Source organism: Aspergillus karnatakaensis (genome assembly GCF_047715665.1).
Source record: "Aspergillus karnatakaensis strain CBS 102800 unplaced genomic scaffold BJY04scaffold_105, whole genome shotgun sequence".
NCBI classification, from domain to species: Eukaryota; Fungi; Ascomycota; class Eurotiomycetes; order Eurotiales; family Aspergillaceae; genus Aspergillus; species Aspergillus karnatakaensis.
In genome coordinates this window covers 22,172-44,102 of record NW_027395817.1, presented here as the reverse complement: position 1 = coordinate 44,102, position 21,931 = coordinate 22,172, and the positions used below count along the sequence as shown (strand labels likewise).

General features: G+C 54.5%; 1 protein-coding gene across 1 annotated transcript; it reads right to left on the bottom strand.

The window, feature by feature from the left end:
* Positions 1-25: 25 nt before the first annotated feature.
* On the bottom strand, positions 26-21,821 carry BJY04DRAFT_224919 (uncharacterized protein; the record flags this gene model as incomplete). Its single annotated transcript, XM_073718088.1, has 4 exons — positions 26-6,757; positions 6,804-13,370; positions 13,428-21,245; positions 21,303-21,821. 4 exons carry the CDS (start codon positions 21,819-21,821, stop codon positions 26-28), a joined length of 21,636 nt encoding a protein of 7,211 aa, XP_073564355.1.
* Between the last annotated feature and the right edge of the window lie 110 nt (positions 21,822-21,931).

Sequence of the window (21,931 nt, the reverse complement as noted above, 5' to 3'; positions counted from 1 at the left end):
CCAACTATATAAAGTAATATAAACACTAAACACTACTGCGCCCAAAAACCACCTCCTTCTCCGCCCTCTCCGCTCCGTCACCCGGAAGATATCCTATCCCCCGCATATAGCTAATACTCTTCCTCAACGACGCCAGCAATTCCTCTTTCTCGCCTGTTGCTCCCTGCACTTGCAACCGACAACCCCCGACAGCCGGATCCGGCTGGCCCATATACCCACCCCCGGCTTCCAAAAAGTGCAATACAGGCCAGAGTCGATGCGACGCCCCTTGTGTATGTACCGCGGCCCGCATAGCGGCCAGCCATTGCGCGGGATCCATGGGATGCATCACATATCCAAAATCTTCGCGCAGCATGCGCCAGAGGTCCTGTGTTGTGACCGCGAGGCGGATCTTGGTCTCGACGGTTGGCCTTCCAGAGCTGTTGTTACTCTTGCTGTTTGACTTCGAGTTCGGGATAAGCTGTTCCGCCACCACGGACGCAACCTGTTGTGCGCCGGCAAGCAGGATGATATTCTCTGGTTCCTGGGAATTGAACCCGCCGATCTCTACGGCTGTCGCGACAACGCGCCAGAAGAAATCGTCTGTGTTGGAGACGCCGGACTCCGCGGTTCCGATGATGAGACCGGGCTTGACGATTGAGACGGCGGAGGTTGAGTAGCGTTCTGCGAAGCGCTTGACGACGAGATCGGCGACGAATTTGGATTGTCCGTACCCTGTTGATTGGGCGAGGATGGCGGCCATTTCCTCGTCGGTTGTGGGCTCGTCTTCATCGTCGTCGAGTTGGACGTGACCGCCGGAGACGAAGGTAAATGTGGGAGGGGTGGGAGAGTGCGTCAAGGCGGCGAGGAGCGAAACAACGCTAGATACGTTCACGGCGGAGAGCCGGTGGTAGTCGGCGCCCCAGTGAACCAGGGCTCCGTTGTGGATGATTGCGTCGATTCGGCGCTCGACAGAGTCGGATCGGCCATGGCCCTCGATTGCGGACCACTGACTCTGGTTGAGACCGAGGCGCGGTGCCGCGAGATCGCCTACCCAGACGATGACACGCGATCGGTATTCCTCCTGCCACCACTGTGCTGCTTTGGCGGCTGAGACAACGCGATCCATTGCGTGGTCCTGGTCCCTTGCGCGGACAAGAGCGACCACGGTGCAAGTGCTGGGCCAGTTGGCGAGGAGCTGGCGTAAAATCTCGCTACCAAGGAAGCCGGTAGCACCGGTGAGCAGAATTCGCTCGGCACTGGTTGTTGGCTCTGGGAGAGTGTACACGGCGGGCGAGGCCTCGGCGATAAGCAAGTCCATCATGCGACCTGCCTCCGCGAGGAGATCGAGCTGTGCTGCGGAATCTGGTTTGTCGGTGCTGGAGATCTTACTATTTTTCTGCTCGATCATGCGCGCGACGTCCTGGATCGTGACAGTGCTTTCCATTAGGCGATCGATGGACACATCGGCGTTGAACTTCTCGCGTATCATCGCCCGAAGCGAGACGACGGTGATGGAGTTCAGTCCGCTCTGGGACAGGACGATGTTGCGGCCCTGTAGTGTTTCACGGTAGGCTTCGTCTTCGCCAGCCAACAGTTGGCTGATGGGCTCGCTCAGGGTGAGAGCGAGGGAGTCGGCCGGGTCAATGGGAGCTGCTTCGTGGGTAGCCGTCTTGCCAACCTGAGCGGCGACCAGTTCACTGGTTGAGTCGTCCATGGTCTCCAGCCATCTTTGCAGCTTGGGGCGGTCGATCTTGCCAGAGGCTAGGAGAGGTAATGTGCCCACACCAATATATGTATGCGGGACCATGTAAGGGGGTAGATGGGTTGTCAGGTGCGTTCGGAGCTGCGCAACAGACATTTGGCGAGTTTCTAAATCAGTATTTGACAGAGGTAGTAGACTCAAATGGTCTTCGTGCGAATCGTCGTAAGCATTGAGAGTGTAGACAAGGACAATGGATTCCTTCATGCGTCCGGCGCGTGGAACAGCGACAACGGCGTGTTTGATTGCCCGGTATGTACCGGCATGGTGCTCAATTTCTCCCATCTCGATGCGCAGACCACGAAGCTTGATCTGGGTGTCCTTGCGCCCAATGAAATGAATTGTACCGTCGGTGTTGAGTCGGACCAGATCACCTGTCTTGTAGAACCGACGGGGCTTGTCCGACTTGGTGGTACTAGGCAAGCCACGCACCCAAGCGGGATCTTGGATAAACGCTGCTGCAGTCTTTTCAGGCTCGGCGAGATAGCCTCGACCGACAATGGCTCCCTCCACAAGCAGTTCACCCACGGCGCCCATGGGAAGGAGAATGTCGTGGTTCTCCCCGTCAACGACCCAGACATTACAACCCATCTTGAAACCGATGTTGGCGGGCTCTACGCTTGAATCGAAGATTTCATTCGAAGAAACAGCCACAGAGCATTCACTGGGTCCGTAACCGTTATGAAGTTGCAGTTTGCCAGCCCAGGTTTGAATGTCAACCTTGGCTAGTGCCTCGCCACCAAGAATCAGGGTCTTCAGGCTCGGTACTTCCGAGGGAACGATGGTGCGGGCGACCGAGGGGGTCAGGAAGGTCCAGTTGATATTTAGGTCGTTGATAATGTCAGCCACGCGGCCCCCCTGGTGCGACTCCCGGGGCAGGCAAATGCAGCCGCCGCCAATCAGCCCCGTGAGCATTTCCAGAATGCTTACATCAAAGGTGTATGGGGCGATCTGCATTATACGGGTTGTTGGGGAGATGCGGGACCTGCGTGCATGGTGGACAGCACCGCTGAGGAAGTTGGAGTGCTCAATTACACATCCCCGGGGTCGGCCTGTGCTGCCGGATGTGAAGATGCAGTACAGGATGTTTTCAGGTGTCACTGCGGTCACGGGCGGTTGTCTTTCATAAAGGTGAGGAAGAGAGTGAAGCGCAGAGGGGGTGACGCAGAAGACTGCGAGCTTTTCTCTCCAGGTTGATTCGAGGTCAGGAGACGTAAGAACCAACCGGGCATCGATCTGCTGCACAACAAACTCAAGTCGATCGATGGGATGTCCGGGATCGAGGAAGACAAATGCACCACCGGACTTGATCACCGCTAGCATGGCAACCATTGCCCAAGGTGAGCGACGGAAGAAAAGTGGAATGACTTTATCAGGGCCGGTGCCCAGTCCGACTAAAAAGTGGCCCAGGCGAGTGGAGAGGTCATCGAGCTCGCCGTAGCTGAGCTGAACATCCTGCGAATCAATAGCAATAGCCTGTGGCTGCAGACACGCCCGCTCATGGATCAGCTCATGAACGAGCTGGGAGACACGGTCATCAGGCGACTGGTTGAGCTCTTCGAGCATCCTAATCTCATTGCCGCCCAACAGCTGCAGCTCCTCGAGTGTTTTTCTGCGTACGTTTTCGCGACCGATCTGGTTGACCAGGAAGTCGAACTGGTGCACGATGTTGGCCATTTGCTTCTCAGAGACCACGGTACTGTCGTAGCCCACCGAGACGAGAACATGCCCGTCAGCAACTTCACATTCAGCCACAATGCCAAATGCGGGGATCTCGAGATCGGTTACGGGAATGCGCTCGAGACCAATGGGTGAGACCATCTGATCCTGTTGGGTTTGAATGAGGATGAGGTTCTCGAACTTGGAGGCGGCCTGACACTCCGCGCTGAACTTGCTGATGTTCTGCAGACCAACGTGTTCATGGGGGATCATGGCAACCATTTGGTCTTGAAGGCTCTGGAGAGTATTCTCGACTGTGTGCGATTTGTCAAACACCACCCGCACCGGCACGGTGGTGATCAGGGGCGCGACGATCTCCGTCACTCCTGTGATAGGAGCGTTACGGCCCGTCTGCGTCATGCCGAAGACCACGTCGTCGGAGCGCGTGTACTGAGAGATATTCAGCGCCCATGCCGTTCTCAGAATTGTGGGCACGGTGATCTCAGAATCTGCCATCTGAGGCAGGGAGATTGAGTGTGTCATGACTCCCTTTGCTCGAGTTCGGTAATTCTGAGGAACAGAGGGGAACTGAGGCGCAGCGCAACCCTCAAACGACGATGTCCAGTACTGCCGCGTAGCATTCTTGTCGAGGTTCGTGAGCCAGTGGATGAATCTGTTGAAAGGAGGGCTGGGAAGGGTGGTAAATTTCAGATACTTCTTCTCAACCAGGTCCATTAGTAGGCCGAGAGACCATCCATCGTAAATGGAATGGTGCGCAGTCCACACAAAATACCGCTTTTGCTCGCCCTCCTCTTCTTGGATAATGGCATAGCGAGCGAGAGGCTTGCCATAGCCAACAGGAATGTCTTTATCCTCACGGAGGTATGTAGACAGATTGGTGCCGTATGCCCAGCGTATTTCGCTGATGACTGACTTTAGGACAACCTGGTAAGAACCTAGATGGCCGAGGTCGACCAGCCTAGTACGCAGGATATCCAATTCCTCTGCAACGGCCATCCAAGCAAGTTGAAATTCCTGGATGCTGACCATTTCAGGTAGTCGGTACACCGCCTGCAAGGTGTAAAGGCCGTGGTCTCGCACAGTGAGAGACATCAGACCCTCCTGTAGTGGAGTACAAGGGTAGACATCCTCCAAGAGATCACGGTCAATCTTCACCTTTGACGCGGCAAGCTCTACAAGGTCCTCCCCTGACCTTTGTTGGGGTAGCATCGAAAACGGCTTGACCGGAATCTCCTCAGTAGCAGCCGCGGCATTGCTCGCTACCACGATGGCCATCTGGGAGAGTTTCTGATTCTGGAAGATGTCGCCAACGGTAATTGATAGACCGATCTTGCGCGCTGCAGCGACAAGTTGCATGGCGCCGATAGAGTCACCACCAATCCGGAAAAAGCTGTCGTCCGCACCAATGGACTCAGGGCTGATTTTCAGAACAGAAGCCCAGCATTCCTGCAGCCGTTTCTCCAGCGCGGTCTGCGGAGCCCGTTTGTCGCCTTGCACGAAGGAGTAGGTGGCGAGTTGGTCGCGGGTGAGATTAGCCCCGAGAGTGCGAAGGGTCTTTCTGTCGATCTTCATCGAGGTGTTTCGGGGGATGTTGTGCATGCTGATGAAGACCGATGGGATCATGTACGAAGGTAAGGTCTCTGTTAGCGAGTGCTCCAGTTTGCGGATCATGCTTTTGAAGGTCGCATCTGGGTTTCTTAAGAAGGAGACTGGCTCACAGGATGAACCTTTGAGTTTGTTTCCAGTAGTATTGGCACCCTCGGCCATGATAAACCCAGCCAAGGTCTGCCTGCCGCCCTGGCTGTGTGGCTGAATCATCTCAACCGCGACCTGTGCATTCTTGGGCAGTCGAGCGCGCAATTGATACTCGACTTCGCCAATCTCAACTCTTTGCCCGTGAAACTTGATCTGCGTATCCTTGCGGCCCACAAACTCCAAATGTCCATCAGAACACTGTCTGACCAAGTCGCCGGTTTTGTAGACGCGCTTGGCAGTCGCTCTGGTGTCATTGCGCAGCCACGCTGGAGTATTAATATAAGCGGCCGTGGTCTTCTCTTCATCGTTAAGATACCCTCTCGCCAGGTTCGGGCCCTGCACCACAAGCTCACCGACACACCCGATAGGAACTAGCCGATCGTGGTTATCGGGCTCGGTGACCCAAAGGTGACAGCTGATGCCCCCACCAATATCAGCGCAAGAGCTGTCAGGGAAGAGCTGCACGTTGCTCGTCCAAATGGAGCACTCGGCAGGACCGTAACTGTTGATTAAGCGGACTCTATCAGCCCACGTACTATGCAGGTCCCGAGAAATTGCCTCCCCTCCTAGGGTAAGCGTCTTGATCGTTGGGACGTCAATGGGGTTTAGAAGTGAAGCGACGGATGGGGTCAGGAAGGTCCAATTTGCCTGCAGACGAGTGATTGCGCCGGCGATGTCATCCATTCGTTCGGCGTCGGTGGGAACGCAGACGCATCCGCCTTGCGTTAAGGTGATGTAGGTCTCCGCAATACTGACGTCGAAAGTATAGGCTGCGTATTGAAAGCTGCGGGTGTTTTGGTTTATACCCACCACTGACGCATTCGCTTCGAACATGGTACAGAGACCCATATGGTCCAGGATGATACCCTTAGGTAGACCTATACTTCCCGACGTGAATGGCACAAATGCTGCATTGTCGGGCTTTGCGACGTCAATGGTGAAGTCTGGTGGCGAATCTGGCAGACTTTGCACCAGTGTGTCGGTGACAGTGACAGTTTCGATGCCTCCAGGCAGACGCTCGACAAGGTGCGGCGCGGCCAGAATGACTCTTGCTCCACAGCGAGAGATAACTTCCTGAATACGAGCCGGTGGATGGGAGGGATCGAGCGGCACACAAGCACCGCCAGCTTTCAGAATACTGAGCATGGACACAATAGTCCAGCCCGACTTATTAAAGCACACTGGTACCAGAACCTCTGGCCCGACGCCCTTCTCACGCAGGAAGGCAGCGAAGCGTGTAGTGAGAGCATCTAGCTCGCGGTAGGTAAAGTTGGCGTCCGTAGCGCAAATTGCTTGGTTTTCAGGGTACTGCAGAGCAGCGTGATGGAAGAGTTCGTGAACGGTACTCCGCACAGAGGTGTACGGATTGGCATTCCAGCGAAGAAGCTGGTCGTTCATTGCTCCGCTTGTGAAATCGACGTCTCGCAGGGATAATTCCGAGGAACGTGTTAGGATGTTGATAAAGCGGGTGAAAGCTTCGGCAACCGCCGTGGCTTGCTGAGGCGAGAGGGCGGAAGACCAGTAGCTGAAGTTGATTTGGAGGTCTTCACCCACGATGGCTGCGTTCACCGCAATCTCATACTGTACGAATTAGCAACTATCATCAAGAACTAGATTCTTAAAATACCTCAGTGGAACCACTTCCTGAAGGGTTCTGAAAAGCGATCAAGTCTCCATTTCCGGCCTCCGCAGCAGCAGATGCAAAGGAAAGAGTAGTGTTGAAAGCGGATCGGCCCTGTAGATCGAGGGCGTGGTGAATTTCAGCAAGCGATGTGTGTTGGTGCGGCAAACTATTCAGGACATCGTCGCGAGTACCTTCCAGGATATCAATCAGCGTCCTATTTTCCGACAGAGCCACGCGAAGAACCATCATATTTATCATCGGGCCTACTATATTGTCGACCTCGTCAAGCGGGATGTCTCTCCCGTGCGAGAGATATCCGAAGCAGATGTCTTCAGCGCCAGTGTAGTGACGTAGGACAAGTGCCCATGCTGTCTGGAGGATGCTTGAGATAGTGACGTTCTTTTGAGACGAGCACAACAAAATTTCCCGCAGACGTGGGACGATATATTGGAGCGATTGCGGTGTCCTCGTGCCCATCGCCTGCTCATTTATATCGGGGAAGTAGCATGGTTCGAGGTTCTGGAGATAAGTTTCCCAGTACGTGATCGCATCATTGCGGCCTTGCTGTAATTCTTGCAGGTAAGAGATGTAATCCCGGTACAGAGGCGCTGGGGTGAGCAGACTGTCTTTATAAGCCTGAGCGACCTCCCGCAGAATGGTATCCATGGAGGATGCGTCGAATAAGGCGTGGTGCATCCTGATGCCACAGCAAACATTTCCAGTAGTATCAGAGCAAATCGTCACACTATGCCAGGGTTCGAGGGGTTGGTACTCTGGAGCAGCGAGGCTCAGCAACAGAGATTTTGAATCGTTAGTGCTGACATCCTCGATGACGAGGGCCGTATTATGCACCTCGCGTAGCACGACTTGGTTGAATGCACTGCTCTCTTCAAGCCCCTGGATGAAGATTGTTCGTAAAATTTGATGGCGACGAACAACTGTTGTCCAGGCTTCAGAGAGAAGATGGGGGTTGACTGGTGTGGATGAGTGTCTTGGTGGCGTCACTTCGTAGATGTTATACACGTTGTAGCTTCCTACGCCCTTGGTTTGTGCGAGGAGAAGACCTTCTTGAAGAGGAGAGCAGGGGTAGACGTCTTCCACACGAGTCAAGTCAAAAAGGCCAATAGTAGCCAGGCGCTTTGCAAGTAGGGCCTCGATTTCACTATCGTCAAGGCGCAGAAGCGGGTATCTCTTGCCTGGGTTCCGTGCCGCATGGAAAGACGACGAGATCGATCCGTCATCCTCACCCCTGCCCGTAACTACGCCGGCGAGTTCACCAATTGACCCGGCCCGAAGAAGGTCCTTGATCGAGACAATTGTTCCTGCATCTCGAAGCCGATTCATCACCTTGATGGCCGTGATTGAGTCCCCACCAAGGCTGATAAAAGATCGGTTCAGCGCGATCTTGTCGGCAGGAATATCCAAGACTTCGGAGACGACTTTCTGGATTACCGTCTCAGTCTCACTTGAAGGAACAGTGAGGCCAGGGGCCGTCGTTTGAATATCAAGAGCTTGCTCGGCAGTTTCCTCATCCAGCTCATTGACCCACTTCTTCACCAACTTGAGATCAGTCTTCCCCGAAGTCTGCCGGGGCATCTTCTCTATGGCCACAAAGAGCGCGGGTACCATGTACGAAGGAAGACTTGCTCGAAGTGCCTGACGAATGCTGGCAATCTGCAAGTTGGCGTACTCTTTCCACTCCTCAGACAGGGGGCGGAGGGCCTCAGGTGCGGTAATTTTGTCTTCAGTGCCTTGCAGAGTGAGGACTGCCACGAGGCGGTTCTTCATGTGGCCGTGGCTGGGCAGCACGACTGAGCACTGTCTGACCGCGGGATGCGACCACATTCTGTGATCAATTTCCCCTAGCTCGATGCGTTGACCGTGAAGCTTGACCTGAGAGTCCTTCCGGCCCACAATCATGAGGTCACCATTTGGCGCGTAGTAGACCAAGTCTCCAGTCTTGTAGAGGCGGCCGTTGTTGGTCTCACCAAATCGTTTCTGAAGCCAATGGGCATTTTCAATAAACACCCCCTCGGTCTCTTTGGGATTTTTGTAATACCCACGACCGACAATAGGTCCTTGGATGAGCAGTTCGCCAACCGACCCGATCGGTGCGAGCTGGTTGTGGTCGTCAGGGAGGGTAATCCAGCTTCGGCAGCCCAGAGGAACACCGATATTTGCTGGAGAACTGCCAGGAACAAGGTTCGCGGTGATGCAGATCATGGAAGTTTCTGTAGGGCCGTAGACACCCTTGAGAATAACTTTGCTACTCCAGGTCTGCACGATATCATGACTCACGGCTTCGCCTCCCGTCACCACATGCTTGACCAAGGGGACATCTTCTGGTTGGATCAACCGGAGCACGGTGGGCGTGAGCATGACCGAGTTCACGCGCAGGTGGTTGATAGCGCGGACAATGTCTCCTTGCTTTTCCTCTTCGGTAGGGAAACACACGCAACCGCCTGCGCAGAGCGTGGTGAAGATCTCCATGAGTGAGGCATCAAATGTCAAGGCACTGAATTGGAGTACACGCGACCCGTGGTCGAAGCCAAACTCCTGGGCCTGGTAGATGAAGGAAGAGCAGGCGGACGCGTGTTCAATCATCACGCCTTTCGGCTTACCGGTACTTCCAGACGTGAAGATCACGTACATAAGATCGTGTGGGTTGCTGTGCGCATCGAAGTGTGTGTCGCCACCACTAGCACTGCGCAGCGAGCGGATAACATCAGCGTTTATCTCAACGGTATGGAGATGACTATGAAATATAGCTTTTGTTTCTGACTCGACAATGATGAGCTCTGACTGTGCGTCTCGGACGATGCCGAGCATCCGCGCAGGTGGAGAGGAAGGGTCCAAGCAGACAAATGCTGCACCAGTTTTGAGCACTCCGAGCATGGCTACTACAACCCAGACACTTTTCTTCAAACAAATGGGCACAATATTGCCTGGTCCGATACCGAAAGCAGACAAATGGCGAGCGAACAGCGCAGAAGAACTCTCAAGATCGCCGAAGGTCAAGCTGGTCCCATCCGACTGCATGACAGCCGACAGCTCTGGGTGAAGATGAGCTCGTTCAGAGACAAGATCATGTGCGCACCTGGCAATTTCGGGGTACGATTTCAGGTTTGCATTCCACTGACGAAGTTGCCTCTCATCGTTCGCACTGAATGCGTCGACTTCTCCGACCCTGAGCCCGCTACTTTCATTATCGCACAGCTGACGGACGATGTGATAGAAGATGTCGGCGAGGCGCTCAATCTGGTGATCTTCCATGACCTTTCCGTCGTACTCAAAGTGTAGTGTGGCCGCACCTTCCTCGGCCAGGATACACTCGACGTTCAGAGCGTATGTATGCAGTCCCTTGGTGGGGAGCTCTACGCGCTTCATACCGAGGGCGGTCGTGTCACTGATCGTCGCTGGCTGAACGACAAACAGATTCTGGAAGTCGCACGCGGCTTTGCAAGCCGGACTGATCTTGCTGATGTTCTGGAGGCCCAGGGGCTCAAAGGGAATAGCTGCTGTGGCTTGGGTTTGGATTCCGGCGAGGAATTCCTCTACCGACATTGACGGGTCAATAGTGATGCTCACGGGAACCGTGGCAATGGTTGGGCCCATAAGCTCAGTGGCCTGAGCGAAATTAGTTTTACGGCCGCTGCGCGTTGAGCCGTAAATGACTTCCGTAGAGTTGGTTAGTCGGCCAACGGTCAGCGCCCAAGCGCCTGAAAGCAGGGTTGATGCCGTCACGCTGGACTTGCTGCTAAAGGTAAAGTTGTACTGGAAGGTCTTGTCCACATCTACCTCGTAGAGAGAGCTTGGGAGCTGTGGAAATGCAGTTGAGGATGAGGCAACCTGCAGTTGCGATTTCCAGAAGGCAGTTGCATCAGCGTTGTTTCGTTGCTGTTGCAGCTGCAGGAACTGAATGTATTCAGCAAAGAGAGGGCGAGAGATGAGGACTGCCTCATCCTTGTATCTTTTCTCGACCTCCTCCAACATCAGTCCAAAACTCCAACCATCGTAGACCGAATGGTGGGCAGTCCACACAAAGTACCCGTCTGCAGTCAACCCATAACGGCTTAGTGGTGTTCCGTAGCCCATTGGCGCTTGTCTATCCTGCGCTAGGTATGCTTCTAGTGTTGAGGTCTCGCACCACTGCAGGGGCTTCTTTAACACAACTTGGCAAGTACCCTGGATCTCAGTTGAGACAATCACTGTACGGAGAATGGCATTCGCCTCGAAGACCTCGGCCCAGGCGTCGCGGAAACGGCCCAGGTCGATATCGCCCGGTAGCAGGAATGGAGCTTGAAGGACATACGCACTCGATTGGCCGCTAGTCAAGGCAAGCAGACCTTCTTGAAGGGGAGTGGAGGGATACACATCCTCAACGAGACTAAATTCCTCAGTTGGAAGATGCTTCTGGACAAGGGAACGAGCATTCTCCGTGCCGCCAACCAGGCTGAAAGGCCCATCGTACTTGTGCACCACATCGGACGGACCATCAGCCGCAGCAACAAGCCTCGCCATGTCGCTGAGCTTGGGATTGTTGAAAATATCTGCGACCGAGAGCGATAGAGACTCCGCACGGGCAGCAGCAGCCAACTTCATGGCTTCAATCGAGTCACCACCGACCCGGAAGAAATTGTCATTGGCACCGATATCAGACACCCCAAAAAGATTCGTCCAAAGTTTTGCAATCTTTTTCTCCATCGGAGTCTCAAGAGCCTTTTTGCTCCCGCTCGCAAGGGAGTATTGCTGCAGCTCGGTTTTGGTTAGGCTGTTGCAGAGGTGCTTCAGCACTTTCCGGTCTGTCTTGCCAGATGCGGATTTGGGCATGGTAATCAGTGGGAACCACAAATGGGGCACCATGTACGGTGGCAGGCGCTGGGCGAGCAAAGCTTCGATTTCAAACATCGTTTCACGACGCTTATCGGTCATAGGGCGGAGGAAACTGTTCTCGGCCTCGGCCTCACTGCCCTCATCCCTCTCAAATTCAAGGAAAGCAGACAAAATCTGGCGTCCACTGGCATGTTCAGGCTTCAACGCATCGACTGCCACTTGTAGAACTTGGGGATACTCTGTCTTGATACAGTGCTCCACCTCACCCAGTTCAATACGCTGTCCGTTTACTTTGACCTGGGTGTCCTTTCGGCCGACGATCGTCAACGTGCCGTCAGAGTTGTACCGACCCAAATCGCCTGTTTTATACAAACTCTGTTCACCCGCGTAGTGGTATTCAGAAATCCAACTAGGCGCAGAGATGTAGCTTGCCGCGGTTCTGCCAGGGTCGTTTAAGTAGCCTCGGCCAACGGTGTGGCCATGGACGACAATTTCACCAAGAGCACCAACCGGCACAAGCTTATCATGGTTATCAGCATCGACAATCCATATGACTGCTCCAACGGGGTATCCAATAACCTCCGGCTTGAACCCGCTATAGCTCAGTGGGTTCCAACAGCAATATACGCAGCATTCAGCCGGTCCATAGCCACCAATAAGGTCAACGTGATCCTTCCACGTATCGATACTGTCCTGTGGAATTGGTTCGCCACCCAGCATCAGGGTCGTCAGAGACGGGACATCGGCGGGCCCAAATAGCCGAGCCAGCGTGGGTGTCATGAACATGTTGTTAACATTCATCTCGCGCATTGACTGCACCATGCTGCTCATTCGGTCTTCCTCGGACGGAATGCAAACACAGCCGCCGTGGTATAAAGTGGTAAATGCTTCGAGAATAATGGCGTCAAAGGTGTATGATGAAAATTGGAAGATGCGGGAGTTAGGCCCGTAGTTCATGACTTTTCCGTGGTGCTCGATGGATGAGCAGGCGGCTCGGTGATGCACAACGGCTCCCTTTGGCTTTCCTGTGCTGCCTGACGTAAATTGGACGTACATGATGTTTTCGGGGTTGACTGCTGTTGATGGAAGGGTGTCATCTTCACTCGCGTGGGGAAGCTCTTCCAGCATCTTAGGCGAGACAACAACCAACGAAGATATGAGATCTTTGCAACGGTCCTGGGTCTGCGGGGAAACAATAAGGAATTTTGCCTTGCTATCCTCGAGAAGACCCGTGAGGCGGTCATCAGGGTGTTTGGGGTCTAAAAGTACAAATCCTCCACCAGCCTTGAGAACTGCCACTAAAGCAACTATGGTGTAAAGTGACTTCTCAAAGCACAAAGGAATACAGTCATCGGGAGAGACCCCATGCTTGATTAAATGGCGCGCAAGGCGAGATGATGCCCTGTCAAGATCCGCATATGTGTACGCGGCCTCCCAGGACTCAAGGGCGAGGGCGTTAGGGCGTTCAATCGCATTCTGATGGATGACTTCGTGCATACAGCGATCTATAGCAGGAGGCAGCTCTTTGGTCCAATCTCCCAGAGATGCTTTATCAAGAGGGCTGAGCATGTTTACATCTGCTAGGACAGCCTCAGGGTTCGAGAGTAGCGACATGATGGCGGTGCTGTAGGTGTTGGCAAGATGGACCGCTTGTCCGCTTGATAGTTTGGTTGTCCAGTAAGTCAGATCTATCTCCAAGCCTTCCTCCCGGGTAGCGACGTTGACGGTAATGTTGAACTAAACACCCCTGGTTAGCTAGCTGTACCACAGGCGATGTATATGTCTGGGGCTTACCTCAGTAGGATCATAATCATAGACCGTCCTCAAGTTCAGGTCCATTGATTCCTCCGGTGAATACCTTTGGAACGACATGGCCGTATTGAACAATCCTTGCGCCGCAACGCCCAAGACATGTTGTATCTCCGCCAAAGACACATACTGGTGGGCCATGGCCTTCAAAAAGCCATCCTGCGTGTTCTGTAGAGCAAGCAAAGCAGACTCGGTTGGCTCGAACTTCAAGCGACATATAAGCATGTTGATGAACGGACCCACGGCGTCCTCGATGCCATCTAGAGGCGCATCGCGACCAGACGTCAGATACCCGTAGCAAACGCTGTCTGTGCCAATAAAAGCGCGCAGCACCAGGGCCCAAGCAGTCTGAACAACATTGGCGATGGTGATACCATAGCGCTCAGAGAAGGCGCTCAATGACTCCTTTGTCAAACCTGGGAGCTCCACCTGAATTGACTCCAGAGCCTCGACATGGTCTCGACCGTCAGTCAGAATTGGAAATTGACAAGGTTGGGCGTCTCGAAGGTATGCATTCCAGAAGTCGAGCGATTCGGCCTTCTTGCGTTCCTCAAGGAAATTCACGTAGTCGGCGTAGGCAAGAGGAGTGTCCTTGCTAAGCTTTTCGCTGTAAGCGCGCTTCAGGTCCCTCTCGATGACAGCCATGGATGTGCCATCGATCAATGCATGGTTAATCTCCAACCTAAAGAAAGTCCGTCCATTATCGGAGCGGCAGATTACCAATTGATGAAGGTCTGCTGTGGGACTTAACATGCGTAAAGCATGGACAGGGTCGTGGCTACGCAGCTCAACCACCTGCGCCTGAGACTTCTTGAGCACGAGCTGGTTGTATGGTCGGTCGGAAACAGCACTCTTGAGAAACACGGTTCTCAACATCGAATGGCGGTCAATGACCTGTTGCCAGGCCGCCACTAATTTTGCACTATCAACGCCCTCGCGGCTAGTGGCTTCCTTGATGGTGAAGAAGTGGTAGGCACTCTCAGATTTCAATTGACTCATCAACAAACCGAGTTGCATAGGTGAGCAAGGGGAGAGGCTCTCAATCTCGTTGACCGACTTGACTCCAGCTTCGGGCAGGATGGTGGTACTCAGGCGGTTCAGGTCTTCATAGGACAAGGAAAGGAAAGGAAAGTCGCTTAGTGTGAGCATTGTTTCCGACTGGGCCACGAGTTCGTCAATTCCGGTTTCGAGAACTTGGCGATAGGTACGAATCCAGGAGCTGATTTTATCGTGATGGGCCATTTTCTTGTTATACTCGAAAGTGAAGTCCATCTGCCCGTTGGAAACCCCTGCGGCAATTTCGAAGAGCGAGTAACGCTGCATCTGAGGACTGATCTCAAGACAATCCGTTCCGGTGATAGAAGACTCTTGGAACAGAGCGTCCGCTCTCTGCAATTGTTGGTAGAGGCCGAGGTAATTGAAAACAATCTCCATGTCCGGCATCCCGCCCGCCAGCAAAGATCGCGCGGTAAAGTACCGCCACCCATTATCGGCAATCTTGCGGCGGCTGTCCTTCAGTCTCCTGACAGCATCCAACCACTGGTCGTTGGAAGTCTCGTAGCTGACGGGGTACATGGTTGTGAACCAACCCACGGTGCGTGACACGTCAATGGCTGGTGTCCAAGGTTCACGGCCATGCCCTTCGAGATAGACCGCAGGGGCTGACCGGTCGCAGAATGTATGGCGGAAGGAATGCAGTAAAGCCGCTACCATGATTTCACTCGGCTCGGTGCGGAGGGGGAGATTGCAGTCGCCGAGGAGCAATGCGGTCCTCTTGGCATCAATAGAGAAGGATTCAGTGACGATGTCTCCCCAGATGTTGGATTCTCCCTGCATGTTCCAGTAGGCCAGATCTCCCGCAGGCGCCTCGATCTGCCAGGTCGCTGGATCGGAGAAGTGCTGGAAAACATGTTCGCGTTGTAGCTTGGCCCAGCTCTGGAAGGAAATCGTGGGGACTGAGCCAATACTGCCAGTTTCGAGCACATCCTCCAAGTCCTGCAAAACGATGCGCCACGACACCAGATCAATGACCAGATGGTGAGCGGCCAGGAGGAGATGATTGGAGCAGATCTGGGCCGTCAACAACGGGCCCTGCTGCAGGTCGAAGAGAGTCTCTGCTGCACGAAACCGGGAGATCATTTCCTCCGGACCTCCGGCGGCTTCGCGCGGCAGTAGAAAGAAAGAGCCAGCAACATCGTCGGTGATCTTCTGTCTCCACGACCCTTGGCCATCCACCGGTTCGAACCGAGCTCGAAGCATCGAGTGAGTCTGCACCACGATCTCAAGCGCCCTCCGCACCTCGCTTTGCGAAATGTCCCGCCCCAACTTCAAAACAAAACTTTGATTAAAGTGGTTCTGCCCTTGCGGCTGCATCTGGAAGAAAAGTTGCTGGATGGGAGCAAGCTCAAACCATTCATCAATCACTTCAGCTTCTCGGATTGAGGTATCCGTTGTTGACTGTTCGATGAATTGCGCTCGACCCGCAAGCGCAGCCACCGTGCGGAGTTTCAGGATGTCCTGCACGGTAACGCGAAGATTCTGCGACCGAAGGCGAGACATGACCTGCATGGCCGAGATGGAATCACCGCCAACGCTGAGGAACGAGGTGTTGAGGCCCACAGACTCGAGGGGGACGTTGAGCGTCGCGCTGAAAGCGGCCTGTACCTTGCGTTCCGTCTCGGTGGTAGGTTGTTGGGAACTGCCGCCGTCTGCTGTTGCCATCGCTGCAACAGCTTGGTAGGTGGCTCCGTCTACCTCTTCGAGCCATCCTTTGAGTAGCTTGCGATCAATCTTACCGGACAGGTTCAGCGGGATTTTCTGCAGAGGAATCCACACGGCCGGTACCATGTAAGGGGGAAGCTTCTCTGAGAGTCGTTCCTCGATCACAGAGGCCATTTGAGCAGCGCGAGACCGGTCGCTGCCCCCTTCAATCAAGGCAACATCACTGCTGGTCCGGTAGCCTCCATCACCCTGTCGAGCCAGTTCCTGCAGGGACATGATACAAACAAGTCTGCTTTTGTATGGCCCCGCCGCCGGAACAGCGACCATGGCATGCTGGATCTCTGGGCTTTCAGACAGGTGGACTTCGATTTCCGCCAACTCCACACGCTGGCCTCGGACCTTGGCTTGGGTGTCTTTCCTCGCAACAAAGCTCAGAGACCCGTCTGAGTTAAAGCGGGCAAGGTCACCGGTCTTGTAAACCCGCCGGTACTCGCTTGGGAATGTCTGCGGCATCCAGGCCGGATCCTGAATGAATGCCGACTGGGTCTTCTCGGCGTCGTTGAGATACCCGCGGGCAACTATCGCTCCTTGGACGACCAATTCACCCACACACCCGACAGGAGCCAACCTATCATGGTTGGTTGGGTCAACAAGCCAGATCAGCCCACCGATTGCATGTCCAAGAACAGCTGGGTTGCTCTGTTGGGTTGCGGGTGGGTTTGCCGAGCAATAGATCGAGCATTCTGCCGGTCCGTAGCAGAGCATCAGGTTCAGATTATCTGCCCAGGTTCGGACGTTCTCTCTCGTCGGGGCCTCACCACCAAGCGTTAGAGTGCGGAGAGTGGGAACCTGTTCGGGTCGAAGCAGGTTTGCCACTGTCGGAGTCAAAAACGCGTAGTTGGCTCTCGTTCGATTGATTGCAGAGGCAACATTGTTCATGCGTTCCAGGTCTGACGGGATACAGATACAAGCACCCTTCATCAGCGAGGTAAAAATGTCACTGACACTGACGTCGAAAGTGTGCGCAGCGAACTGGAAGACACGCGATTGGGCAGTGATTCCGAATGCCCTGCTGTGAGCGGCAGCACTGCTGGCGAACATGCCATGCTCAATAACGATTCCCTTTGGCTTTCCTGTGCTTCCAGAGGTAAATAGCACAAATACTGGATTCTTGCGTTCTGCGCGTGGAGGTAAAGCCTCGGCAGCTGGCAGATCATCATTCGACTGGAAGAATTGGGGACTCAGAGCCACAACCTTGTTGATGACTCTCTTGAACAGATGGCTATGTTCTGGTGTAGTCACTACCAAATCAGCCCCGGCGTCGTCAATGATCGCCTGCAGTCGGTCCACCGGGTGTCCGGGATCCAGGGCCACGCAAGCACCTCCGGCCTTAATAATGGCTAACATGGCAATGACTGTCCAGGCCGATTTACTAAAGCAGTGCGGGACCAATGTTTCTGGACCGACCCCAAGACTCACCAGATGTCGAGCAAACCGATTTGAGAGCTCGTCCACTTCCGCGTAGGTGAAGTCTCCGTCCCAGGAGCAGATGGCTGGGGCATTAGGGGTTGCTAACACTCGATCACGGATGATCTCATGTACGCAGCGCTCCTCCACGACTGGGAGCTTGTGGTTCCAGCTCATGATTTGGCTGTAGTCTTCCTGACTCACCATGCTCACGTCGCCGATCATCGCATCTGGGCTTGCCCGCAGCCCTGCAACGATATGGTCGAGCTGGCAGCATATCCGCTCTACCTGCCACGAGGACAGGACCCTGTCATCAAAGTCAATTTGCACGCCAATTTTATTTCCGCGTAACAGGCACTGAACGACCAGCGCGTAGGTGTAGATACCCACATCGGGTGACTGGATCTTTTTGATTCCTAGGGAGTTGACCGCACTTTCGTCCTCATCGGGCTGAACGACAAGCAGATTCTGGAATGCACACGCAAGACGACATTCGCGGTTGATCTTGGCTATGTTTTGCAAGCCCGCGTGCTCGAATGGCATCATATCGACGGTTTGCGTCTGAACCCTGGTCAGAAACTGGGTCACCGTCTCACTCCGGTCGACTTGCACACGAACGGGGACCGTAGTAATCATTGGCACGGCCATCTCGGAGACGCCAGCCAGATCACTGTTCCGTCCGGCGACCGTTACACCAATGATAATGTCGTCGCCGGCATCGGTATATTGACTCATAAGAAGGGCCCAGGCGGCTCGAATGAGAGTCGACGATGTGACGTCCGAAGAGTAGCCAGTAGACATGAGATCAAACTGGTGGTGATGGATGTTGTTGACGCGTGGTTTATATGTCTGAGACGGCAACGGCGGGAACTTGGGAGGGTTTGACGAGGAGAGATACGATTTCCAGAATGAAGCCGTGGCGCTGGCATCCATGCCTTGGAGATGTGCAATAAATCGGTTGAAAGGGGGAGCATGAGGTTGGGTTGAGACTCCACTGCCCCGGTATGCCTCCTCCACGCGTTTCCATAGAAGCGGCAGAGACCACCCATCATACAAAGCATGGTGGGCCGTCCAGATAAATGTCGACGGTGGGCCTCCTGGGCTGGCTGGAACAATAGCATACCTGGCCAGGGGCTCTCCGTACAGCATCGTCTGCTGGGCATCTGCTTCCAGGTACTTCTCCACGCTGGCCGGGTACTTCCAGTCGATAGAAGACGTTTTGAGAACAACCTGGTATGTGCCGGCAGTATCGGTCGGCACAAGAGTGGTGCGCAAGATCTCAGTGGTGTTGACGACGGACTCCCAGGCAGCACAGAACCTAGCCAGATCGACCCCCGGCGGCAACTCGTAGACATTCTGGTAGATGTAAGTACCAGGCTCTCCTTGGGTAATTGCCATAAGTCCTTCTTGTAAGGCGGTTGCAGGGTAAACATCTTCGATCGCCGAAGGCTCGAGCCCCCATTTGGGACTGAGCTCGTTGAGGAACTCCGAGACGTTGGCGACGTCGATCAACGAAAATGGATCGACCAGGTCACTCTCGCTCGGCGAGAGCTCAGTCGTAATCTGAGCCATGGCTTGGAGAATAGGATGGCCGAAGATCTTGGACACGGTCAGACTCCTTCCTGCAGACCGTGCGGCGGCGGACAGCTTCATCGCTGCAATTGAATCGCCTCCCAGCTGGAAGAAGCTGTCGTCCAACCCAATCTTCTCGTACGGCGTCTTGAGGGTCTGCGACCAGAGGCTCGCCACGGCCTTTTCAGCTTCTGTAACAGGTTCGCGCCTGGTTGCATTGGTGTTGCTCGTGAGAGAAAACAAGACAAGGTCCTCGGTGGAAAAGTCGGCAGCCAGATCTCGAAGTTTTCGTCGATCCATCTTGCCATGCGCAGTGGTTGGCATGTGCGCCATGGGGACAAACACCGAAGGGATCATGTACGCAGGGAGATGCAAGCCGAGATTTTCCTTGAGCTGACTGAGCTGCTGCCGTCGCTCTTCGGACATATGGCCCAGCAGCTCGGTTCCATCGATCTCGTCTTCAAAATGTAGGAATGCGGTAAGAGTGGACTGTTCGTGATAACCTTTGGGCTGAACAACTTCAGCCACCACAGCCTGCCAGCCTGGACTTGAAAGGCTCTTGATATGCGATTCAATTTCCTCCAGCTCGATACGTTGGCCATGCACCTTGACCTGGGTATCCTTGCGGCCGACGATATTGAAGGTTCCGTCTGGACTCAGGAAACCCAAATCGGCGGAGCGGTAGAGGCGACGCGCAGAGCTAGTTCTGCGCATCCACTCGGGGTTCGCAATGAACGCTGCATCGGTTTTCTCTTCATCATGGAGATAGCCGCGCGCCAAACCTGGGCCTTCTATCAGGACCTCCCCGATCGCTCCAATTGGGCATAGTTGATTGGGATCAGCTGGATCGGTGATCCATTGCCGTGATCCAAGCGCATGGCCGATATTAGAGGCTGGGGTCGTAGAGCTCAATTTAGCACGGCCGGCGCATAGAATCGTGGCTTCTGCGGGGCCGTACATGTTGTTAAGATGGACGCGATCCGCCCACGCTTCAATAAGATCTTGTCTCATGGCTTCGCCTGCAGTGGAAATGGTTTCCATCGAGGGGACGTTTGCGGGGGTCATTGTGCTTAAAACAGTGGGAGTGAGAAGTGCCCAGTTTACTTCCAGCCGGCGGATAAAGCCTTCAAGATCATCTAGTCGTTCCTCCTCTGAAGGCACGCAGACGCATCCGCCGTGCATCAACGTGTTGAATATCTCTCCGACGCTGAGGTCGAAGGTGTAGGTCGCGAACTGGAGGGCCCTAGTGGAGTGGTTTAAGCGCATGATCGCGCCGTGGCTGACCATGCTTGAGACCAAAGCACGATGCTCCACCACGATCCCCTTTGGCTCTCCAGTGCTACCTGAAGTGAAGACCACGACGGCTGGAGCTTCAGGGTGAGCGACCCGTACGAGCTGTGTCGCGCGACGCTCATCCGCAAGTCGGTCGACAAGCTCTTTCGTGATTGCGACGGAATGTTTGACGAGACCGGAAAATATTTCGGCGTAGACAGGGTCCGCCAATACGACCTGTGCGTTGGTTTTGCTGAGAATGACTGTCTGGCGGTTGAGAGGATGGGCCGGGTTAAGAGCGACGTAGGCACCGCCAGCCTTGAAGACCGCCAACATAGCCACGACCGGCAGTGTCGCTTTCTCAAAGCAGAGCGCGACGTACGAATTAGGGCCAACCCCCAGTTCTTGAAGGTGTGCAGCTAGATGGTCGGCCTGTGTATCGAGTTGCTGGTAGGTCATATCGCCCCCAGCGCCCGCGACTGCAATGGCCCGCGGCTGGTCAAGTGCCTTGCGCGCAATGCGCGTATGCACACAGTCGTTTACAGCGACTGGCATGTACGCATTCCAGTCGAAGAGTGCCTCCCGATCTTGTTTGCTGCATAGGTCGATCTGGGAGACCGGCGTCGAGCCACGGGTCAGAACCGCCTGCAGACTTCTCTCCAGTGCGCCTGCGATGCTTTGCGCGTACACCGACGAAAGCGCAGAAGCGTTGTACTCGATGGAGATGCGCACCGAGTTGGGGCTCACTTGCGCCACCACCTCAATGACCCGCTGTGCGATTGTTAGCCTCTACTATGCGACTCGGATCCTGGCCAGACTGCTACTTACTTTGTCGCGCACCCCCGGTAATAATAATAACGAAGACGGGCTGGACGAGCTAACGTGCTTCACCCTCACTCCTGTATCTGGAACAACATTTAACTCCTGTTCCAACTCCTCCAGCCGGATATCCTGGTGCGTCAACGCAGTCTCCTGCCAACGCTGAAGCTGGTTTAACAGCTCATGCAGCGTCGTAGCGCCCAGCAGCCACCTTGCACCGCAAACGCCGTGCTTCGCCTGCTCGCCTTCTTCCAAGTAGCTGGCGAAAGTCGCGGTGTCTGTGGCAAGGAATCGACCCAGAACCGCGGCCCACGCGGTCTGCAGAACAACCAGCAGCGAGGTGTGGTGCGCGTCACAAAACGCGCTCAGGCTTTGAAGCTGAATGCCAGGGTTGACAGGATAGCTTTCCCATTGTCCCTCTCCCTCGTAGGGACGCGTGAGGTGTGACAGGCGAGTGGCTTCGAATTCGGCCGTCGTTCTCTTCCAGAAATGCGCGGAGGACTCTGCTGTTGCGCTCGTGGAAGGCATTATGATTATGGTTGTGATGTATTATGTGTCTGCGTCTCTCGATATGTTAGCTATCCGTCAAGGAACGTACCTGTTTTCCTCTTCTCTTCTGCTTGTCTATGGTCTTCTGT